The following is a 24,456-nucleotide window of genomic DNA, read 5'->3' on the forward strand; positions in this document are numbered from 1 at the left end:
ACCGGTGTCACCCATGGGTGTCACCGGTGTCCCCTCCCTCCCCCAGCGCTGCCCCCCGCGCCCCCCCGCGCCCCCCCCCCAGCCCCGGCCGGACAAGTTCCCGGACAGCCTGGAGCCACCAGGGGGCGGTAAGTGTCTGCTGGGCGTGGCCTGAGCAAACCACGCCCCTTTATGCAAATGAGCCGGTGGGTGTGGCAGGGATTGGAGGCGTGTCCCGAATCCACAGACCACGCCCCTTTATGCAAATTAAACCTGCCAGTGTGGATGGGACCAGGGATTGGAGGCGTGTCTGGGATCCACAGACCACGCCCCCTTTATGCAAATTAGATTAGCAGAGACATGGATGTGGTCAGGACAAACCACACCCAATTATGCAAATGAGGTTTTGATTGATGGGAGTTGTGGGCGTGGCCAGGACCAGCCCCGGGTTTTTGCTCTCCCCACCCCATTTTTGGCTGTTTTTCCCCCATTTTCACGTGGTTTTATCCCCATTTTTCGATCATTTTTCTACATTTTTAGGCCATTTACCCCCCCCGTTTTCATGCGGCTTTATTCTCATTTTTGGGTCATTTTGCTCCATTTTTTGGCCCTTTTCCCCCCCTATTTTTTATGCAGTTTTATCCCCATTTTTTGGTCATTTTTCTCCATTTTTCGGTCGTTTTTCTCCATTTTTAGGAGTTTTATTCCCCATTTCCACGTAGTTTTTCTCTGCTTTCAGGTGGGGGTTTTTTGCCTATTTTTAAGTAATTTTTTTCCGTTTAAAAATAATTTTTATGTAGTTTCATCCCCATTTTCAGTTCATCTTTCTCCATTTTTAAGTGTTTCATTGCTCATTTCCAAGTAGTTTTTCTCTATTTTGAAGCATTTTTTCCCCCCCAGTTTCTGGCGGCTTCATCCCCATTTTTAAGTCATTTTTCTCCATTTTAAAGTCATTTTTCTCCGTTTTTAAGTAATTTTTTCCCGTTTTTAGGCCGTTTTCACATGACTTCATCCCCATTTTTAGGTCGTTTTTCTCCATTTTTAAATAATTTTTTTCTGTTTTTAGGCCATTTTCACATGACTTCATCCCCATTTTTAGGTCATTTTCCTCCATTTTTCACCCATTTTCCCCCCCATTTTCCCCCCGTTTTCCCCCCGTTTTTTCCCTCCCCGTCCCATTTTTCCCCCGTTTTCCCCCGTTTTTTCCCCTCCTCACCCTTTTTCCGTGTTTTTTTCCCCGGTTCCAGCGCCGGCGCCCACCAACGAGGCGCTGCTGTTCCACGAGAAGTGCGGGGCGCTCATCAAACTCAGCAACGGGCACAAAACGGCCGAGCGGCGGCGGCCGCTGGACGAGTTCAACAACGGCGTGGTGCTGACCAACCGCCCGCTGCGCGACGGGGAGATGTTCGAGGTGGGCATTTTGGGGAATTTTTGGGAATTTTTGGGAATTTTTTTGGATTTTTTTGGGATTTTTTTCTGGATTTTTTTTGGAATTTTTTGGATTTTTTTTGGATTTTTTTGGGGATTTTTTTGGGATTTTTTGGGGATTTTTTGGGATTTTTTTTGGAATTTTTTTTGAATTATTTTGGAATTTTTTTGCTCTTTTTTTTGGATTTTTTTGGGATTTTTGGGAGGCGGCGGCCGCTGGACGAGTTCAAGAACAGCTTCTGAAGGGATGAGGAGATGTTCGAGGTGGGCGGTCTGGGAGTTTGGGGAATTTTTTGTGAAGTTTTTGGAATTTTTTGTGAATTTTTTGAATTTTTTTGGATTTTTTTGAGATTTTTTGGGGGATTTTTGGGCGGCGGCGGCCGCTGGACGAGTTCAACAACGGCGTGGTGCTGACCAACCGCCCGCTGCGCGACGGGGAGATGTTCGAGGTGGGAATTTTGGGGAATTTTTGGGAATTTTTTTGGATTTTTTTGGGATTTTTTTTTTTTTTATTTTTTTTGGATTTTTTTGGGGATTTTTTGGGGATTTTTTGGGGATTTTTTTTAAATTTTTTTGCCTTTTTTTTTGATTTTTTGGGGATTTTTGGGAGGCGGCGGCCACTGGACGAGTGCAAGAACAGATTCTGAAGGATGAGGAGATGTTTGAGGTGGGCGTTGTGGGATTTTTGGGTATTTTTTGTGAATTTTTGGGGAATTTTTGGAAACTTTTTGGATTTTTTTGAGATTTTTGGGGGGATTTTGGGAGGCAGAGGCCTCTGGGCGAGTTCTAAAATGGCGTCCTGAGGGCTGAGGAGATGTTTGAGGTGGGGATTTCAGGTAGGTTGGAGATTTCAGGGATTTTTGGGGAATTTTCTTGGAATTTTATGGGATTTTTTTGGAAATTGGGCAGGTTTGGGGAATTTATTTTTTTATTCTTTGGCAATTTTTGTGGATTTTTTGGGGATTTTTCTGGATTTTTTTGTGGATTTTGGGAGGCAGAGGCCTCTGGATGAGTTCTAAAATGGCGTCCTGAGGGCTGAGGAGATGTTTGAGGTGAGGATTTCAGGTAGGTTGGGGACTTCAGGGATTTTTTTTGGATTTTTGGGACTTTAGGGATTTGTTGGGGACATTTTTTGATTTTTTTTTTTTTGAATTTGGGGATTTTTTTGTGAATTTTTTTTATTTTTGGGTGGATTTTGGGAGGCAGAGGCCTCTGGACGAGTTCTAAAATGGCGTCCTGAGGGCTGAGGAGATGTTTGGGGTGGGATTTCAGGTAGGTCGGGGATTTCAGGGATTTTTTTTTTGGATTTTTGGGACTTTAGGGATTTGTTGGGGACATTTTTTGATTTTTTTTTTTTGGAATTTGGGGATTTTTTGTGAATTTTTTTGATTTTTGGGTGGATTTTGGGAGGCGGGGGCCTCTGGGTGAGTTCTAAAATGGCGTCCTGAGGGCTGAGGAGATGTTTGAGGGAGGAATTTCAGGTAGGTCGGGGATTTCAGGGATTTTTTTTGGGAATTTTCTTGGAATTTTATGGGATTTTTTTTTAATTTTGGCATTTTTTGGCAATTTTTGTGGATTTTTTGGCAATTTTTGTGGATTTTTGGGTGGATTTTGGGAGGCAGAGGCCTCTGGGTGAGTTCTAAAATGGCGTCCTGAGGGCTGAGGAGATGTTTGAGGTGGGGATTTCAGGGATTTTTTTTTGGGAATTTTCTTGGAATTTTATGGGATTTTTTTTGAATTCTGCCATTTTTTGGCAATTTTTGTGGATTTTTGGGCAGTTTTTGTGGATTTTTTTGGGATTTTTTTTTTGATTTTGGGTGGATTTTGGGAGGCGGGGGCCTCTGGACGAGTTCTAAAATGGCGTCCTGAGGGCTGAGGAGATGTTTGAGGTGGGGATTTCAGGTAGGTCGGGGATTTCAGGGATTTTTGGGGAATTTTCTTGGAATTTTGTGGGATTTTTTTGGAAATTGGGCATTTTTGGGGAATTTTTTTTTATTCTTTGGCAATTTTTGTGGATTTTTTGACAATTTTTGTGGATTTTTTTGGGGATTTTGGGAGGCAGAGGCCTCTGGACGAGTTCTAAAATGGCGTCCTTCTCCTGAGGGCTGAGTATTTTGTCAGCTTTATTTTTTTAGCTTTTGTTTTTGTTTCTCGCGGGTTTTTTGTGGATGTTTCAGTTTTTTTAGGGTTTTTTGCCCTTTTTTTGTTTCATTTGTGTTGATTTGGTGGTTTTTTGCTTCTTTTGGATTATTTTTGGTGGTTTTTTGTTTCGGGTTATTGGTGTTTTTGTGTGTTTTGGGTGATTTTTTGGTGATTTTTTGGTGTTTTTTTCTTTCTTCTGGGATATTTTTAGTGTTTTTTCTTTCTCTTGGGTTATTTTTCTTTGTTTTGGGTTATTTTTTGTGAGTTTTGGATTATTTTTGGTGGTTTTTGTTTGTTCCTTTGTGGTTTTTTGGTGTTTTTTTGTTTATTTGGGGTTATTTTTGTGTGGTTTTTTCCTTTCTTTTGGACTATTTTTGGTGTGGTTTTTTTGTTTATTTTGGGGTTTTTTGGTGTTTTTTGTGCGTTTCGGTTATTTTTGGTGGTTTTTTTTGTTTACGTTGGGTTATTTTTGGTGGGTTTTTGTTTCTTTTGTGGGGTTTTTTGCTGTTTTTCTTTGGTTTGGGTTATTTTTGATGTTTCTTGGGTTATTTTTGGTGGGTTTTTTTGTGGTTTTTTGGTGGTTTTTGTGCGTTTTGGGTTATTTTTGGTGTATTTTGTTTATTTTGAGTTATTTTTGGTGGGGTTTTTCTTGTTTCTTTGTGTTTCTTGGGAGGGTTTTGTCTAGATCAAGTTGTTTTTGGCGGGTTTTTTTGTTTATTCCGGGTTATTTTTGGTGGGGTTTTTTGTTTATTCCGGGTTATTTTTAATGGGGTTTTTTGTTTATTTCGGGTTATTTTTGGTGGTTTTTCTCTATTTTGTGTTATTTTTGGTGGGTTTTTTTTGTCTATTTTGTGGGCTTTGGGTGTTTTTCTTTGTTTTGGGTTATTTTTGGTGTATTTTTTGTTTATTTTGGGTGGTTTTTCTTTCGGGTTATTTTCGGGGGGGGGGTGGGTTTTTTTTGGTGTTTTTCATGCGTTTGGGGTTATTTTTGGTGGTTTTTCTGTTTATTTTGCGTCATTTGGGTGTTTCCCTTTCTCTGGGGTGCCCCGCTCCCCCAGATCCGCATCGACAAACTGGTGGACAAATGGTCGGGGTCCATCGAGATCGGGGTCACGGCGCACAACCCCAACAGCCTGGAGTACCCGGCCACCATGACCAACCTGCGCTCAGGTCAGCCCCGAGAATCCGGGGAAATCACAAAAATCCCGGGGAAAATCATAAAAAAATCCCGGGGAAAAATCATAAAAAATCCCGGGGAAAATCATAAAAAATCCTGGGGAAAATCACCAAAAATCCCGGGGAAAATCATAAAAAAATCCCGGGGAAAATAATAAAAAATCCCGGGGAAAATCACAAAAATCCCGGGGAAAATAATTAAAAAATCCGGGGAAAAATCACAAAAAATCCCGGGGAAAAATCACAAAAAATCCCGGGGAAAATCATTAAAAATCCCGGGAAAAATCACAAAAAATCCCGGGGAAAATAAAAAAAAAATCTGGGGAAAATCACAAAAAATCCCGGGGAAAATCATAAAAAAATCCCGGGGAAAATCATAAAAAAATCCTGGGGAAAATCATAAAAATATCCCGGGGAAAATCATAAAAAAATCCCGGGGAAAATCATAAAAAAATCCCGGGGGAAAATCACAAAAAAATCCCGGGGAAAATCATAAAAAAATCCCGGGGAAAATCATAAAAAAATCCCGGGGAAAATCATAAAAAAATCCCGGGGAAAATCATAAAAAAATCCTGGGAAAAATCATAAAAAATCCCGGGGAAAATCATAAAAAATCCCGGGGAAAATCATAAAAAAAATCCCGGGGAAAATCACAAAAAATCCCGGGGAAAATCATAAAAAATCCCGGGGAAAATCATAAAAAATCACAGGGAAATCCATGGAAAATCCCGGGAAAAATCATAAAAAATCTGGGGGAAAATCATAAAAAGTCCCGGGAAAAATCATTAAAAATCCCGGGAAAAATCATTAAAAATCACAGGAAAATCACAAAAAATCGCGGGAAAAATAACCCAAAAATCACCAAAAATCCTGGGAAAAATAACCCAAAAATCCGGGGGAAAATCACAAAAAATCCCGGGGAAAATCACAAAAAATCCCGGGAAAAATCGCAAAAAATCCTGGGAAAAACAACCCAAAAATCACAAAAAAATCCTGGGAAAAATCATTAAAAATCCCAGGGAAATCCACCGAAAATCACAGGGAAAATCACAAAAAATCCCAGGAAAACACTCAAAAGATCCCAGGAAAAAACTCCCCAAAATTCCGGGAGAAAACAAAACAAACAAACAAACAAAAAACCCCAGGAAAAAAAAAAACCAAAAAAATCCTGTTAAAAACCTCCAGAAATCCAGGGGAAAAACCCAAGAAATTCTGGGGGGGGGGGGGAAAAAATCTCCCAAAATCCTGAAAAAAATCCAAGAAAAATTTAGGGAAAAACCCCCTCAAAATCCCAGAAAAAAACCCTCAAAATCCCAGAAAAAATCCCTCAAAATCCCAGAAAAAATCCCTCAAAATCCCAGAAAAAATCCCTCAAAATCCCAGAAAAAAACCCTCAAAATCCCAGAAAAAAACCATCAAAATCCCAGAAAAAACCCCTCAAAATCCCGGGATAAACCCTCAAAATCCCAGAAAAAACCCCTCAAAATCCCAGAAAAAACCCCTCAAAATCCCAGAAAAAACCCCTCAAAATCCCAGAAAAAACCCCTCAAAATCCCAGAAAAAACCCCTCAAAATCCCAGAAAAAACCTCTCAAAATCCCAGGAAAAAACCCTCAAAATCCCAGAAAAAACCCCTCAAAATCCCGGGATAAACCCTCAAAATCCCAGAAAAAACCCCTCAAAATCCCAGAAAAAACCCCTCAAAATCCCAGAAAAAACCCTCAAAATCCCAGAAAAAACCCCTCAAAATCCCAGAAAAAAACCCTCAAAATCCCAGAAAAAAACCCTCAAAATCCCGGGATAAACCCTCAAAATCCCAGGAAAAAACCCTCAAAATCCCAGAAAAAAAACCCCTCAAAATCCCAGAAAAAAACCTTCAAAATCCCAGAAAAAACCCCTCAAAATCCCAGAAAAAACCCCTCAAAATCTCAGAAAAAACCCTCAAAATCCCAGAAAAAACCCCTCAGAATCCCAGAAAAAAACCCCTCAAAATCCCAGAAAAAACCCCTCAAAATCCCGGTATAAACCCTCAAAAATTCTGTGAATAAAAACCCCCAAACCCCCGGGATTCCCGCAAATATTGGGAATTTTCTCGATGGAAAAACACGAAAAAAACCCCCAAAACCTGAGATTTGCCTTTTTGGAGCCTCCTAAAAAAACCCCTTTGGGGGTTCCCCGGATTTTGGGGATGGGAAAAACCCCAAAATCCGCGGGAAAACCGTGGAAAATTCCAGAGGAAAAAATAAAAAAACCCCAAATTTGGGCGTTTTCCAGGGACCATCATGATGAGCGGCTGCGGGATCCTGACCAACGGCAAAGGGACGCGCCGGGAGTACTGCGAGTTCAGCCTGGACGAGCTGCAGGTGACCCCAAAACACCCCAAAATCCCCCCAGAATCCGCCCACGGGACCCCCAAAATCCGCTCCGGGCACCCCAAAATTGGGGGAACCCCCGGACACCCCAAAATCCCGAAAATTCCCTAAAAATCTCTCAGAAATCCCGATTTTATTGGAAAAATTGGGTGATTTTTTTTCTTTTTGGAGCCCCCCAAAAAACCCCCCAAATCCGCCCAAAATCTGCTCTGGGCACCCCAAAACTGAGGAACCCCCGGACACCCCAAAATCCCGAAAATTCCCTAAAAATCCCTCCAAAATCCCTTTATTTGTTGGAGAAATTCGGTGATTTCTTCTTTTTGGAGCCCCCAAAAAACCCCAAATCCACCCAAAATCTGCTCCGGGCACCCCAAAACTGAGGAACCCCCGGACACCCCAAAATCCCAAAAGTTCCCTAAAAAATACCCTAAAATCCCTTTATTTGATGGAGAAATTCGGTGATTTCTTCTTTTTGGAGCCCCCAAAAAACCCAAAATCTGCCCAAAATCCACCCAAAATCCTCTCTGGGCACCCCGAAATTGGGGGAATCCCTGGACTCCCCAAAATCCCAGAAATTCCTTTAAAAAAAATCCCTTTTTTCTTGGAGATATTGGGATTGTCCAACCCGAATTTCTCTTTTCAAACCCCCAAAATCCCCAAATTTCCCATTTTAGGACCCCAAATCTCCTCCAGAAACCCCCAAATTTTTACGGTTTCCCCCCAAAATCCTCCAATTTCCCAATTTGGAACCCCTAAATCCCTCCTAAAACCCCCTGAATTTTTGGGATGCGCCCAAAAATCCCCCAGTTCCCGATTTTGGGACCCCAAATTTCCCTCCGTTTCCCATTTTGGGATCTCCAAACCCCCCAAATTTTTAGGATTTCCCCCCAAAATCCCATTTTGGGATCTCCAAACCCCCCAAATTTTTAGGATTTCCCCCCAAAATCCCATTTTGGGATCTCCAAACCCCCCAAATTTTTAGGATTTCCCCCCAGTTTCCCCCTCCCCCTTTGTCCCCATCCCATTTTTGGGGGTCCCCTGTCCCTGCCCCCCCCGGGGGGGGTTTGGGGGGGTTTTTGGGGGGGTTTTGGGGTGAATCCCGGCGGTTTTGGGGTCTGTCTGTCCGTCTGTCCCCGCAGGAGGGGGATCACATCGGCCTGACCCGAAAGGCCAACAACGCCCTGCACTTCTACATCAACGGCGTGGACCAAGGTGGGGCCCCAAAAACCCCTAAAATCGCCCCAAAAATACCCCAAAATCACCCCCAAACTGACCCCAAAATCCCCTAAAATCACCCCAAAAATCCCCTAAAAAACTCCTAAAGTCACCCCAAAAATCCCCTAAAATCGCCCCAAAAATACCCCAAAATCCCCCCCCAAACTGACCCCAAAAATCCCCTAAAATCACCCCAAAAAAACCCTAAAAAACCCTAAAACCATCCCAAAAATACCCCAAAATCACCCCCAAACTGACCCCAAAATCCCCTAAAATCACCCCAAAAATACCCTAAAAAACTCCTAAAATCACCCCAAAAATACCCTAAAAAACTCCTAAAATCACCCGAAAAATACCCCAAAATCCTGTGAAATCACCCCTGATCACCCCAGAAACTGACCCCAAAATCACCCCCAAAACTGCCCCCCAAAAATCCTTAAACTTGCCCCAAAACTGACCCCAAAACCTCCCCAAATCACCCCAAAATCTGACCCTTGAATCACCCCGAGCTGGAGCCTTTTGGGTCCCAATTGTCCCCAGCGCCACCGCTGTGTCCCCAGTGCCACTGCTGTGTCCTCAGTGCCACCGCTGTGTCCCCAGTGCCACCGCTGCATCCCCAGTGCCACCATTGTGTCCCCAGTGCCACCACCCTGTCCCCTGGTGTGTCCCCAGCTGTCCCCAGTGCCACCATTGTGTCCCCAGCCCATCCCCAGTGCCACCACTGCGTCCCCAGTGCCACCATTGTGTCCCCAGCCCATCCCCAGTGCCACCATTGTGTCCCCAGCCCATCCCCAGTGCCACCATTGTGTCCCCGGTGCCACCATTGTGTCCCCAGCCCGTCCCCAGTGCTACCACCCTGTCCCCAGTGCCACCACTGCGTCCCCAGTGCCATCATTGTGTCCCCAGTGCCACCACCCTGTCCCTTGGTGTGTCCCCATTGTCCCCAGTGCCACCATTGTGTCCCCAGCCCATCCCCAGTGCCACCACCGTGTCCCCAGCTGTCCCCAGCTGTGCCCCGCAGTGTCCCCAGCTGTCCCCTGCCTGCAGGCGTATGGGATGGGGTGGACACTCAGTGCCACCACCGTGTCCCAGGAGCCAACACCATGTCCCGGGTGCCACCACCATGTCCCCAGCCCATCCCCAGGTGTCCCCAGCTGTCCCCAGCCCATCCCCAGCTGTCCCCAGCTGTGCCCCCCAGTGTCCCCAGCTGTCCCCAGCTGTGCCCCCCAGCTGTCCCCGGCTGTGCCCCCCAGTGTCCCCGGCTGTGCCCCCCAGTGTCCCCAGCTGTCCCCGGCTGTGCCGCCCAGTGTCCCCAGCTGTCCCCGGCTGTGCCCCCCAGTGTCCCCGGCTGTGCCCCCCAGTGTCCCCAGCTGTCCCCAGGTGTTCCCCCCAGTGTCCCCAGCTGTCCCCAGCCCATCCCCAGTGCCACCATCGTGTCCCCGGCTGTCCCCAGCCCATCCCCAGCTGTCCCCAGCTGTGCTCCCCAGTGTCCCCAGCTGTCCTCAGTGTCCCCAGCTGTCCCCAGCCCATCCCCAGTGTCCCCGGCTGTGCCCCCCAGTGTCCCCAGCTGTCCCCTGCCCATCCCCAGGTGTTACCCGGTGGTTCCCCCCAGTGTCCCCAGGTGTCCCCTGCCCATCCCCAGCTGTGCCCAGCTGTCCCCAGGTGTGCCCCCCAGTGTCGCCAGCTGTCCCCAGCCCATCCCCAGTGTCCCCGGCTGTGCCCCCCAGTGTCCCCAGCTGTGCCCAGCTGTCCCCAGCTGTGCCCCCCAGTGTCGCCAGCTGTCCCCAGCCCATCCCCAGTGTCCCCGGCTGTGCCCCCCAGTGTCCCCAGCTGTGCCCAGCTGTCCCCAGCTGTGCCCCCCAGTGTCGCCAGCTGTCCCCAGCCCATCCCCAGTGTCCCCGGCTGTGCCCCCCAGTGTCCCCAGCTGTCCCCTGCCCGCAGGCGTGGCCACCACCCTCACGCCGCAGGTGGTGTACGGCGTGGTGGACCTGTACGGGATGGCCGTCAAGGTGACCATCGTGCACGACCACAACCACAGCGACCGCCTGCGCCGCAACAACGCCATCCTGCGCGCGCTGTCCCCCGAGGGGACGCCGGGGACGCCGCGCCGCCCGCCCGCCGCCGCGCCCCAGCCGCCCGCGCCGCGCCTGCTCTTCCACCCCAACTGCGGCCAGAAGGCGGCCGTGGTCAACGAGGGCCGGACGGCGCTGCGGCCGCAGTGAGTGACCGCGGGGACGTCCGGGGGACTGGGGACAGTGGGGACATCCGGGGGATTGGGGACACTGGGGACATTGGGGACATCCGGGGGACTGGGGACACTGGGGACGTCCGGGGGATTGGGGACACTGGGGACATCCAGGGGACTGGGGACACTGGGGACGTCCAGGGGATTGGGGACACTGGGGACATCGAGGGGATTGGGGACAGCGGGGACATCCAGGGGATTGGGGACACTGGGGACATCCAGGGGATTGGGGACATCCAGGGGATTGGAGAAAGTGGGGACACTGGGGGCATTGGGGTCAACGAGGGCCGGACGGCGCTGCAGCCACAGTGAGTGACCGCGGGGACACTGGGGTCATTGGGGACATTGGGGACATCCAGGGGATTGGGGACACTGAGGGCATTGGGGACATCCAGGGGACTGGGGTCATTGGGGACATTGGGGACATCCAGGGGATTGGGGACACTGGGGGCATTGGGGTCAACGAGGGCCAGACAGCGCTGCAGCCGCAGTGAGTGACCGCAGGGACACTGGGGACATTGGGGGCATCCAGGAAATTGGGGACAGTGGGGACACTGGGGACATTGAGGGATTGGGATCAGCGAGGGACACGCGTTGCGGCTGCGTCCCCAGTGTCCCCTGCTGTCCCCAGTGTCCCCAATGTCCCCGTGTCCCCAGTGCCACGGACGATTTCAACCACGGCGTGGTGCTGAGCGCGCGGCCCCTCGGGGACAACGAGCTGTTCCAGGTGCGGCTGGACAAGATGGTGGACAAGTGGGCGGGGTCCATCGAGATCGGCGTCACCACCCACAACCCGGCCTACCTGCAGCTGCCGTCCACCATGACCAACCTGCGCTCAGGTGTGTCACCTGTGTCACCCCAGTGTCACCCCAGTGTCACCATCCCAACCCCTCAGTGTCCCCAGTGTCCCCACCCCAACCCGGCCTACCTGCAGCTGCCGTCCACCATGACCAACCTGCGCTCAGGTGTGTCACCTGTGTGACCCCAGTGTCACCCCAGTGTCACCTCAGTGTCACCTCAGTGTCACCTCAGTGTCACCCCAGTGTCACCCCAGTGTCACCATCCCCACCCCTCAGTGTCCCCAGTGTCCCCACCCACAACCCGGCCTACCTGCAGCTGCCGTCAACGATGACCAACCTGCGCTCAGGTGTGTCACCTGTGTCACCTCAGTGTCACCCCAGTGTCACCCCAGTGTCACCATCCCCACCCCTCAGTGTCCCCAGTGCCCCCACCCCAACCCGGCCTGCCTGCAGCTGCTGTCCACCATGACCAACCTGCGCTCAGGTGTGTCACCCCAGTGTCACCCCAGTGTCACCCCAGTGTCACCTCAGTGTCACCTCAGTGTCACCCTCAGTGTCACCCCAGTGTCACCCCAGTGTCACCATCCCCACCCCTCAGTGTCCCCAGTGTCCCCACCCACAACCCGGCCTACCTGCAGCTGCCGTCAACGATGACCAACCTGCGCTCAGGTGTGTCACCTCAGTGTCACCCCAGTGTCACCCCAGTGTCACCATCCCCACCCCTCAGTGTCCCCAGTGTCCCCACCCACAACCCGGCCTACCTGCAGCTGCCGTCCACCATGACCAACCTGCGCTCAGGTGTGTCACCTGTGTCCCCCCAGTGTCACCCCAGTGTCACCCCAGTGTCACCATCCCAACCCCTCAGTGTCCCCAGTGTCCCCACCCCAACCCGGCCTGCCTGCAGCTGCTGTCCACCATGACCAACCTGTGCTCAGGTGTGTCACCTGTGTCACCTGTGTCACCCCAGTGTCACCCCAGTGTCACCCCAGTGTCACCCCAGTGTCACCATCCCAACCCCTCAGTGTCCCCAGTGTCCCCACCCCAACCCGGCCTGCCTGCAGCTCCCGTCCACCATGACCAACCTGCGCTCAGGTGTGTCACCTGTGTCACCTCAGTGTCACCCCAGTGTCACCTCAGTGTCACCATCCCAACCCCTCAGTGTCCCCAGTGCCCCATCCACAACCCGGCCTGCCTGCAGCTCCCGTCCACCATGACCAACCTGCGCTCAGGTGTGTCACCTGTGTCACCCCAGTGTCACCTCAGTGTCACCCCAGTGTCACCATCCCAACCCCTCAGTGTCCCCATCCCAACCCGGCCTACCTGCAGCTGCCATCAACGATGACCAACCTGCGCTCAGGTGTGTCACCTCGGTGTCACCTGAGGTGACATTTCCCCGTCCCTGTGTTCCTGAGGTGACGTTTCCCTGTCCCTGTCATTCCCATGTCCCTAAGGTGGCATTCCTGTGTCCCTGTGTCCCCACATTCTTGAGATGACATCAATCCCCCAATGTCCCCTCAGTGTCCCCAGTGTCCCCGATCCCTTCAATGTCCCCACTGTCCCCAATACCTTCAATGTCCTCAATGTCTCCTCAATGTCCCCAGTGTCCCCAATCCCCTCACTGTCCCCAATCCTCCCAATCCCCTCAACGTCCTCGATGTCCCCGCTGTCCCCATTGTCCCCGCTGTCCCCTCAGGCACGTGGATGATGACTGGCAATGGCGTCATGCACAACGGCACCACCGTGCTGGACGAGTACGGCCACAACCTCGACCGCCTCAAGGTGGGGACGCCGTGGGGACACGGTGGGGACACCATAGGGACATGGTGGGGACGCGCTGGGGACACCGAGGGGACACGACTGGGCCGGGGGACACTCTGGGGACACTCAGGGGACACTCAGGGGACACACTCGGGACACTCTGGGGATGCACTGGGGACACTCTGGGGACGCGCGGGTGGCCCCGCCCCGGTGACGCTGTCCCCGCAGGCGGGAGACACGGTGGGGACACCATGGGGACACTCAGGGGACACTCTGGGGACACTCTGGGGACACTCCGGGGACACTCTGGGGACACTCTGGGGACACTCCGGGGACACTCTGGGGACGCTCTGGGGACACTCAGGGGACGCTCTGGGGACACTCAGGGGACACCATGGGGACACTCTGGGGACACTCTGGGGACACTCTGGGGACCCTCAGGGGACACTCTGGGGACACCCTGGGGACGCGTGGGCGGCCCCGCCCCGGTGACGCTGTCCCCGCAGGCAGGGGACACTCAGGGGACGCTCTGGGGACACTCAGGGGACACTCAGGGGACACTCTGGGGACACTCTGGGGACCCTCAGGGGACACTCTGGGGACACACTCGGGACACTCTGGGGACACTCTGGGGACACTCAGGGGACACACTCGGGACACTGGGGACACTCTGGGGCCCCGTGGGCGGCCCCGCCCCGGTGACGCTGTCCCCGCAGGCGGGGGACACGGTGGGCGTGGTGCGCAGGGACGACGGCACCCTGCACTTCTTCGTCAACGGAGCCCCCCAGGGCCCCGCCGCCTGGAACGTGCCCCCAAACGTCTACGCCGTGGTGGATCTGTACGGACAGGCGGCACAGGCCACCATCGTGGAGGAGGGAGGTGGGGGACGGAGGGGACACTGCGGGGATTGGGGACAGCGGGGGGATTGGGGACACTGGGGACAGTGGGGGGATTGGGGACAGCGGGGGGATTGGGGACACTGGGGACACTGGGGGGATTGGGGACAGCGGGGGGATTGGGGACATTGGGGACAGCGGGGGGATTGGGGACAGTGGGGGGATTGGGGACAGTGGGGGGATTGGGGACACTGGGGACACTGCGGGGATTGGGGACACTGGGGACAGCAGGGGGATTGGGGACAGTGGGGACATTGGGGACATCGAGGGGATTGGGGACACCGGGACGTTTGGGGATGTTGGGGACACTGGATTGATTGGGGTATTGGTGACATTGGGGGATATTGGGGACATTGGGGTTGTTGGTGACACTGGGTTGATTGAGGACATTGGTGACATTGAGGACACTGGGCACATTGGGGGCATTGGGGTTATGGGGGACAGTGGGGACACTGGGTTGATCAGGTCATTGGTGACATTGGTGACGCTGGGGACATTGGTGAGACACTGGGGACGCTGGGTTGATCGGGTCATTGGTGGCGTTGGTGGCATTGGTGACACTGGATTGATTGGGTCATTGGTGACATTGGTGACACTGGATTGATTGGGTCATTGGTGACATTGGTGACACTGGGTTGATTGGGTCATTGGTGACATTGGTGACATTGGTGACACTGGGTTGATCGGGTCGTTGGTGGCATTGGTGACACTGGATTGATTGGGTCATTGGTGACATTGGTGACACTGGGTTGATCGGGTCATTGGGGACATTGGTGACATTGGTGACACTGGGTTGATTGGGTCATTGGTGACATTGGTGACATTGGTGACACTGGGTTGATCGGGTCGTTGGTGGCATTGGTGACACTGGATTGATTGGGTCATTGGTGACATTGGTGACACTGGGTTGATCGGGTCATTGGGGACATTGGTGACATTGGTGACACTGGATTGATCGGGTCATTGGGGACATTGGTTACATTGGTGACACTGGATTGATCGGGTCGTTGGTGGCGTTGGTGACATTGGTGACACTGGGTTGATTGGGTCATTGGTGACACTGGGGACACTGGGGACACTGGATTGATCGGGTCATTGGGGACACTGGTGACACTGGGTTGATTGGGTCATTGGGGACACTGGTGACACTGGGTTGATCGGGGCATTGGTGACACTGGTGACACTGGGTTGATTGGGTCATTGGGGACACTGGGGACACTGGGGACACTGGGTTGATCGGGTCGTTGGTGGCATTGGTGACACTGGGTTGATCGGGTCATTGGTGGCGTTGGTGACACTGGATTGATCGGGTCATTGGTGACACTGGGTTGATCGGGTCGTTGGTGGCATTGGTGACACGGGTGCCACCGGGGACACGCGGGAGCCGTCCCCGAGCCGTCCCCGGCGCGTGTCCCCAGAGGCGCCGGCGCTGTGCGGGGACGGCTCCGAGGGTGACAGCGGCGGCGGCAGCCCCGAGAGCGCCGCGTCGCCGAGCGACCTGCGCTTCCACCGCCTGCACGGCGCCAACGCCGTCATCACCAACGGCGGCCGCACCGCGCTGCGCCAGAACTGCCGCTCCGAGTTCAACGACGCCATCGTCATCTCCAACCGGTCAGCGTCCCTGAAAAGCTCGGGATTCCCACGGGAAACGGCCTGGGAATGGTGAAATCCCCAAAAAATCCCGTTAAAATCCCCCAAACCCAACCCCAAACCCTGCCAGAACTGCCGCTCCGAGTTCAACGACGCCATCGTCATCTCCAACCGGTCTGTGTTCCCGAAAAGCTCGGGATTCCCACGGGAAACGGCCCGGGAATGGCAAAATCCCCAAAAAAACTCCATTAAAATCCATAAAAACCTCGTTAAAATCCCCAAAAACCCCGCTAAAATCCCCCATAAACCCCATTAAAATCCCCCAAACCCAACCCCAAACCCTGCCAGCACGGCAGCTCAGGGTTCAACGACGCCATCGTCATCTCCAACCGGTCAGCGTCCCTGAAAAGCCCGGGATTCCCACGGGAAATGACCTGGGAGTGGTGAAATCCCAAAAAATCCAGTTAAAATCCCCGAATCCCAACCCCAAACCCAACCCCAAACCCTGCCAGCACGGCAGCTCAGGGTTCAACAGCGCCATCGTCATCTCCAGCCGGTCAGCATTCCCGAAAAGCTCGGGATTCCCACGGGAAACGGCCCGGGAATGGCAAAATCCCAAAAAATCCAGTTAAAATCCATAAAAACCTCGTTAAAATCCCCGAAAACCCCATTAAAATCCCCATAAACCCCGCTAAAATCCCCCAAACCCTGCCAGCACAGCAGCTCAGGGTTCAACGACGCCATCGTCATCTCCAACCGGTCAGTGTCCCTGAAAAGCTCGGGATTCCCACGGGAAACGGCCCGGGAGTGGTGAAATCCCAAAAAAATCCAGTTAAAATCACAAAAAAACCCCCATTAAAAATCAAAAAAACCCCATTAAGATCCCCAAAAACCCCCAAACCCTGCCAGAACGACAGCTGCGGGTTCTACCGTGCCATCGTCATCTCCAACCGGTGAGGAACCCCAAAAATTCCAGAATTCCCCAAAAAATCCCAGGGAAAAATCAGCCCAGGAATCCCGAAATCCCAAAAAAACCATGTTAAACCGCACCCCCCCCAAATTAAAAAAAAAACCAAAAAATCCCCCCCAAAATCCACTCCAGAATCGTGAAATGCCCCAGTAATTTCCTGATTTTTTGAGTTAATTTCCCCATTTTTTGAGTTAATTTCCCCATTTTTGGGTTAATTTCCCCATTTTTGAGTTAATTTCCCCATTTTTGGGGTTAATTTCCCCGTTTTTGGGGTTATTTTTGTGTTGATTTCCCCGGTTTTGGGGTTAATTTCCCCATTTTTGGGGTTAATTTCCCCATTTTTGAGTTAATTTCCCCATTTTTGGGGTTAATTTCCCCATTTTTGGGGTTATGTTGGGATTTATTCCCTCATTTTGGGGGTGGGTTTTGGGATAATCTCTCCGTTTCGGGCTCCCAGGGCTCTGAGGGACGGGGAGCTGTTCGAGATCGTCATCCAGAAGATGGTGGATCGATGGTCGGGGTCCATCGAGGCCGGTGAGGGGACAGTGGGGACATTGGGGACACTGGGGACACTGGGGACAACGGGGACATTGGGGGGATTGGGAACATTGGGGACAATAGGGACAGTGGGGGGATTGGGAACATTGGGGACAGTGGGGACACTGGGGACATTGGGGGGATTGGGGACATTGGGGTCATTGGGGACACTGGGGACACTGGGGGGATTGGGGACACTGGGGACAGTGGGGACATTGGGGACATTGGGGACACTGGGGACATTGGGGGGATTGGGGACATTGGGGACATTGGGGACAGTGGGGACATTGGGGGGATTGGGGACATTGGGGACAGTGGGGACATTGGGGACACTGGGGACAACAGGGACACAGGGGACAGTGGGGACATTGGGGACACTGGGGACATTGGGGGGAATTGGGGACAGTGGGGACATTGGGGACATTGGGGACATTGGGGACATTGGGGACACTGGGGACATTGGGGGGATTGGGGACATTGGGGACATTGGGGACAGTGGGGACATTGGGGGATTGGGGACAATGGGGACAGTGGGGACAGTGGAGACATTGGGGACACTGGGGACAACAGGGACACAGGGGACAGTGGGGACATTGGGGACACTGGGGACATTGGGGACGTTGGGGACAGTGGGTACACTGGAGGATTGGGGACAATGGGAACACTGGGGACAGTGGGGACTATTGGGGATACTGGGGACATTGGGGACATTGCAGGGATTGGGGACATCGGGGACCCTGGGGACACCGAGGGGCCCTTGGGGACAGAGGTGACCGAGGTGTCCCCGTGTCCCCCCAGGTGTCACCGCCATCCGCCCCGAGGACCTGGAGTTCCCCAACACCATGACGGACATCGACTACGACACCTGGATGCTCAGGTGGGGACAGCCGGGGTCACCCATGTCCCCAAGGGACCCTGGGGTGTCCTGGGTGTCCCCTACGGGTCACCTGTGTCCCTGTCGCTGTCCCTGTGTCCCCATGGCAGTGTCAGGGCAGTGTCCCTGTTGCTGTCCCCCACTGTCCCCAATGTCCCCAATGTTGCTCCTGTCCCCAAGTGTCCTCAGTGTCCCCGTGTCCCCATGGCGGTGTCAGGGCTATGTCCCTGTCACTGTGGCGGTGTCCCCAGAGTGTCCAAAATCCCATTGTCCCCACAGTGTCCCCGATCCCATTGTCCCCAATGTCCCCACTGTTCCCCCACTGTCCCCGGTGTCCCCACTGTCCCCAATGTCCCCATTATCCCCACTGTCCCCCCACTGTCCCCAATGTCCCCAGTGTCCCCGTGCTGTCCCCTGGTATCCCCAATGTCCCCACTGTCCCCACTGTCCCCATTATCCCCAATGTCCCCGCTGTCCCCTCAATGCCCCCAGTTGTCCCCAGTGTCCCCAGTGTCCCCATTATCCCCAGTGTCCCCTCAATGCCCCCGGTTGTCCCCTCAGTGTCCCTGCTGTCCACACTGTCCCCTCAGTGTCCCCAGTGTCCCCTCAGTGTCCCCGCTGTCCCCGCTGTCCCCCCGCTGTCCCCACACTGTCCCCTCGCTGTCCCCGCAGGGTGCGCCTGGCCGGGATGACCCCGCTGTCCCCTCAGTGTCCCCTCAGTGTCCCCGCTGTCCCCACGCTGTCCCCTCAGTGTCCCTGCTGTCCCTACGCTGTCCCCGCTGTCCCCGGTGTCCCCTCAGTGTCCCCGCTGTCCCCCATGTCCCCACACTGTCCCCGCTGTCCCCACGCTGTCCCTGCTGTCCCCACACTGTCCCCACACTGTCCCCGCTGTCCCCGGTGTCCCCTCAGTGTCCCCGCTGTCCCCACACTGTCCCCGCTGTCCCCTCAGTGTCCCCGCTGTCCCCACACTGTCCCCGCTGTCCCCTCAGTGTCCCCGCTGTCCCCACACTGTCCCCTCAGTGTCCCCGCTGTCCCCTCAGTGTCCCCGCTGTCCCCCGTGTCCCCCCGGTGTCCCCTCGGTGTCCCCGCTGTCCCCGCTGTCCCCTCGGTGTCCCCGCTGTCCCCCATGTCCCCCCACTGTCCCCACACTGTCCCCGCTGTCCCCAATGTCCCCGCTGTCCCCTCAGTGTCCCCTCAGTGTCCCCTCAGTGTCCCCGCTGTCCCCTCAGTGTCCGTGCTGTCCCTACGCTGTCCCCGCTGTCCCCGGTGTCCCCTCAGTGTCCCCGCTGTCCCCACACTGTCCCCGCTGTCCCCGTGTCCCCCCGGTGTCCCCACACTGTCCCCGCTGTCCCCGCAGCGGCACGGCCATCATGCAGGACGGGAACACCATGCGCAACAACTACGGCTGCGACCTGGACGCGCTGGGGACGGGCGCCAGGATCGGCATGATGCGCACCGGGGCCGGCGACCTGCGCTACTTCATCGACGGCGCCGACCAGGGCGTGGCCTGCTCGGGGCTGCCGCCGGGTGCGGGGACACGGGGGGACATTGGGGACACGGGGACAGCGGGGGACAGCGGGGACACGGGGACAGTGGGGGACAGCGGGGGACAGCGGGGGGATTGGGGACACTGCAGGGATTGGGGACAGTGGGGGCAGTGGGGATAGCGGGGGGACTGGGGACACGGGGACAGCGGGGGGATTGGGGACACTGTGGGGATTGGGGACAGTGGGGGCAGTGGGGACACAGGGGACATGGAGACACTGGGGGGATTGGGGACAAGTGGGGACAATGGAGACAGTGGGGACACGGGGACATTGGGGACATTGGGGACAGCAGGATATTGGGGACCCTGGGGACACTGGGGACTTTGGGGACAATGGGGACAGTGGGGACATTGGGGTCAATGGGGACACTGGGGACACTGGGGACTTTGGGGACAATGGGGACATTGGGGGCAGCAGGATATTGGGGACCCTGGGGACATTGGGGACACTGGGGACATTGGGGACACTGGGGACATTGGGGACATTGGGGACATCAAGAGTTGAAGGGTCAGGTGGGTGTGAGGACATCAGGGACCTGAGGTGTCCCTGAGGTGACACAAGTGACACACAGGTGCCACTGAGGTGACACCGCTGTCCCCAGAGGTGTACGCCGTGGTGGGTCTCTATGGTCAGTGTGGCCAGGTGTCACAGGTGTCACTCAGGTGTCACTCAGGTGTCACAGGTCACACTCAGGTGTCACTCAGGTGTCACTCAGGTGTCACTCAGGTGTCACAAGTCACACTCAGGTGTCACAGGTCACACTCAGGTGTCACTCAGGTGTCACACAGAGGTCACTCAGGTGTCACTCAGGTGTCACTCAGGTGTCACAGGTCACACTCAGGTGTCACTCAGGTGTCACTCAGGTGTCACAGGTGTCACTCAGGTGTCACTCAGGTGTCACAGGTCACACTCAGGTGTCACAGGTGTCACTCAGGTGTCACTCAGGTGTCACACAGGTGTCACACAGGTGTCACAGGTCACACTGAGGTCACTCAGGTGTCACTCAGGTGTCACAGGTGTCACTCAGGTGTCACTCAGGTGTCACACAGGTGTCACACAGGTGTCACAGGTCACACTGAGGTCACTCAGGTGTCACTCAGGTGTCACTCAGGTGTCACAGGTGTCACTCAGGTGTCACTCAGGTGTCACACAGGTGTCACACAGGTGTCACACAGGTGTCACAGGTGTCACTCAGGTGTCACTCAGGTGTCACTCAGGTGTCACACAGGTGTCACAGGTCACACTGAGGTCACTCAGGTGTCACTCAGGTGTCACAGGTCACACAGGTGTCACTCAGGTGTCACTCAGGTGTCACTCAGGTGTCACAGGTCACACTGAGGTCACTCAGGTGTCACTCAGGTGTCACTCAGGTGTCACTCAGGTGTCCCCGTGTCCCCAGAGGTGTACGCCGTGGTGGATCTCTATGGTCAGTGTGTCCAGGTGTCGCTGACCGGCGCCTCCGGCCCGGCCGACAACAGCCTGAGCCCGGGCACCGCCCCCGAGAAAGCCCCGCCCCCCTCGCCAGGTGAGACTGGGAGCACTGGGACGGACTGGGATGGGACTGGGGGGGACTGGGATGGGACTGGGGGGGACTGGGATGGGACTGGGATGGGACTGGGAGGGACTGGGATGGACTGGGATGGGACTGGGATGGACTGGGATGGACTGGGATGGACTGGGAGGGACTGGGATGGGACTGGGATGGGACTGGGATGGGACTGGGATGGACTGGGATGGACTGGGATGGAACTGGGATGGACTGGGATGGACTGGGATGGGACTGGGATGGACTGGGATGGACTGGGAGGGCACCGGTTTACTGGGATGGACTGGGTTATAGTGCACTTTGTGGGAGGGGCTGGTTTATACTGGGTTACACTGGTTTATACTGGGTTATACTGGTTGATACCAGGTTACAGTGGGTTACACTGGGTTACACTGGGTTGTACTGGGTTACATTGGGTTATACCGGTTTATACTGGGTTACACTGGGTTGTACTGGTTTACACTGGGTTATACTGGTTTATACTGGGTTATACTGGTTTATACCGGGTTACACTGGTTTGTACTGGTCTGTACTGGTTTTCACCGTGTGCCCGTGCCCTCTCCCAGCAGCGCCGGGGCCGTGCCAGCGCTTCCACGGCCGCTGCGGTCAGAACGTGGCGCTGGGTTACACTGGGTTACACTGGTTTATACTGGTTTATATTGGGTTACACTGGTTTATGTTGGGTTACACTGGTTTGTACTGGTCCGTACTGGTGTTCACCCTGTGCCCTGCCCTCTCCCAGCAGCGCCGGGGCCGTGCCAGCGCTTCCACGGCCGCTGCGGTCAGAACGTGGCGCTGGGTTATACTGGGTTAAACTGGGTTATACTGGTTTATACTGGGTTACACTGGTTTATACCAGGTTACAGTGGGTTACACTGGGTTATATTGGGTTGTACTGGATTACATTGGGTTATACTGGGTTACATTGGGTTATACTGGGTTACAGCGGGTTACTCTGGGTTACATTGGGTTGTACTGGATTACATTGGGTTATACCGGTTTATACCGGGTTACACTGGTTTATACCGGGTTACACTGGGTTGTACTGGGTTATACTGGTTTATACCGGGTTACACTGGTTTATACTGGTCCGTACTGGTTTTCACCCTGTGCCCTGCCCTCTCCCAGCAGCGCCGGGGCCGTGCCAGCGCTTCCACGGCCGCTGCGGTCAGAACGTGGCGCTGGGCGCCGAGGGCCTGGGCGCGGCGCGCGTGGCCGGGTACTGCCACGGCCTGGTGTTCAGCCGCTCCCACCTGCGCCCCGGGGAGCTCTTCGAGGTGCGGGCTCACCTGGGCGGGAGGGGGAAAGGCGCTGTCGCTTTAAGGGAGTGGGCGTGGCCACGGGGGGCGGGGACACGGTGTGAGGGGGTGGGCTCACCCTGAAATGGGGGAATGAAAAAAGGGCGCTGTCGCTTTAAGAGAGTGGGCGTGGCCACGGGGGGCGGGGCACGGTGTGAGGGGGTGGGCTCACCCTGAAATGGGGGCACCAAAAAAGGGCGCTGTCGCTTTAAGAGAGTGGGCGTGGCCACGGGGGGCGGGGCCTGGGCCCCAATTGGGGAGCCCCGCCCGGGTGTGGTCAGGGTTAAACCCAGCCCAGGTGTGATCACAGTTAAACCCAGCCCAGGTGTGGTCACAGTTAAACCCAGCCCAGGTGTGGTCAGGGTTAAACCCAGCCCAGGTGTGGTCAGGGTTAAACCCAGCCCAGGTGTGATTGCAGTTAAACCCAGCCCAGGTGTGATCAGGGTCCTCCCCTCACCCTCACCTGTCCAGGTGTATCTCAGGTGTGTCCCACTCTCACCCATGGGTGTCTCACCTGCCCAGGTGTATCTGTCTCACCCACGGGTGTCTCACCTGTCCCACTCTCACCCACGGGTGTCTCACCTGTCCCACTCTCACCCACGGGTGTCTCACCTGCCCAGGTGTATCTCAGGTGTATCCCACTCTCACCCACGGGTGTCTCACCTGTCCCACTCTCACCCACGGGTGTCTCACCTGCCCAGGTGTATCCCACTCTCACCCACGGGTGTCTCACCTGCCCAGGTGTATCCCACTCTCACCCACGGGTGTCTCACCTGTCCCAGGTGTATCTGTCTCACCCACGGGTGTCTCACCTGTCCCAGGTGTGTCCCACTCTCACCCACGGGTGTCTCACCTGCCCAGGTGTATCCCACTCTCACCCACGGGTGTCTCACCTGTCCCAGGTGTATCTGTCTCACCCACGGGTGTCTCACCTGCCCAGGTGTATCCCACTCTCACCCACGGGTGTCTCACCTGCCCGGGTGTCTCACCTGCCCAGGTGTATCCCACTCTCACCCATGGGTGTCTCACCTGTCCCACTCTCACCCACGGGTGTCTCACCTGCCCAGGTGTATCTCAGGTGTATCCCACTCTCACCCACGGGTGTCTCACCTGTCCCACTCTCACCCACGGGTATCTCACCTGCCCCAGGTGTGTCCCACTCTCACCCACGGGTGTCTCACCTGTCCCAGGTGTATCCCACTCTCACCCACGGGTGTCTCACCTGTCCCAGGTGTATCCCACTCTCACCCACGGGTGTCTCACCTGTCCCACTCTCACCCACGGGTGTCTCACCTGTCCCAGGTGTATCCCACTCTCACCCACGGGTGTCTCACCTGCCCAGGTGTATCCCTGTCTCACCCACGGGTGTCTCACCTGTCCCACTCTCACCCACGGGTGTCTCACCTGCCCAGGTGTGTCCCACTCTCACCCACGGGTGTCTCACCTGCCCAGGTGTATCCCTGTCTCACCCACGGGTGTCTCACCTGTCCCACTCTCACCCACGGGTGTCTCACCTGCCCAGGTGTGTCCCACTCTCACCCACGGGTGTCTCACCTGTCCCAGGTGTATCTCACTCTCACCCACGGGTGTCTCACCTGTCCTAGGTGTATCTGTCTCACCCACGGGTGTCTCACCTGCCCAGGTGTGTCCCACTCTCACCCACGGGTGTCTCACCTGCCCAGGTGCGCATCGAGGCTCTGGACGAGCGCTGGGCGGGCTCTCTGCGGGTGGGGCTGACGGCGCTGCCCCCCGGCCAGGGCCCCCCCGGCCCCCCCGGCGCTGCCCCCCACGCTGCTGGACCTGCCCGCGCCGCCCACCTGGGCCGTGGCCGGCGCCGAGGTGCGGCACAACGGCGCCAGGCTGCGGCACAACTACGGCGTCAGCCTGGACCGACTGGCGGTCAGTGGGGGGCGCTCACCTGGGGGGCTGGGGGGGCTGGGGTCACCTGGGGGGGCTGGGGTCACCTGAGGGGGGTTTGGGGTCACCTGGGGTCACCTGGGGGGGGATTGGGGTCACCTGGGGAGGGTTTGGGGTCACCTGGAGGGGATTTAGGGGGGATTGGGGTCACCTGGGGTCACCTGGGG

General features: G+C 55.1%; 1 protein-coding gene across 1 annotated transcript; it reads left to right on the forward strand.

The window, feature by feature from the left end:
* Positions 1-54: 54 nt before the first annotated feature.
* Positions 55-24,271, forward strand: NEURL4 (neuralized E3 ubiquitin protein ligase 4; the record flags this gene model as incomplete). The annotated part of the gene is given in 17 exon segments (XM_040054080.1): positions 55-128; positions 1,227-1,390; positions 4,608-4,719; positions 6,999-7,087; positions 8,236-8,308; positions 10,253-10,529; positions 11,214-11,395; positions 13,050-13,135; positions 13,831-13,993; positions 15,429-15,621; positions 17,028-17,104; positions 17,906-17,984; positions 19,339-19,508; positions 20,928-21,053; positions 22,206-22,351; positions 24,055-24,143; positions 24,145-24,271. Coding segments are annotated over 17 exon segments (2,227 nt in total), but the record flags the coding sequence as incomplete, so codon positions are not given.
* Positions 24,272-24,456: the final 185 nt, after the last annotated feature.

Source organism: Hirundo rustica, unplaced genomic scaffold, assembly GCF_015227805.2.
Source record: "Hirundo rustica isolate bHirRus1 unplaced genomic scaffold, bHirRus1.pri.v3 scaffold_429_arrow_ctg1, whole genome shotgun sequence".
NCBI classification, from domain to species: Eukaryota; Metazoa; Chordata; class Aves; order Passeriformes; family Hirundinidae; genus Hirundo; species Hirundo rustica.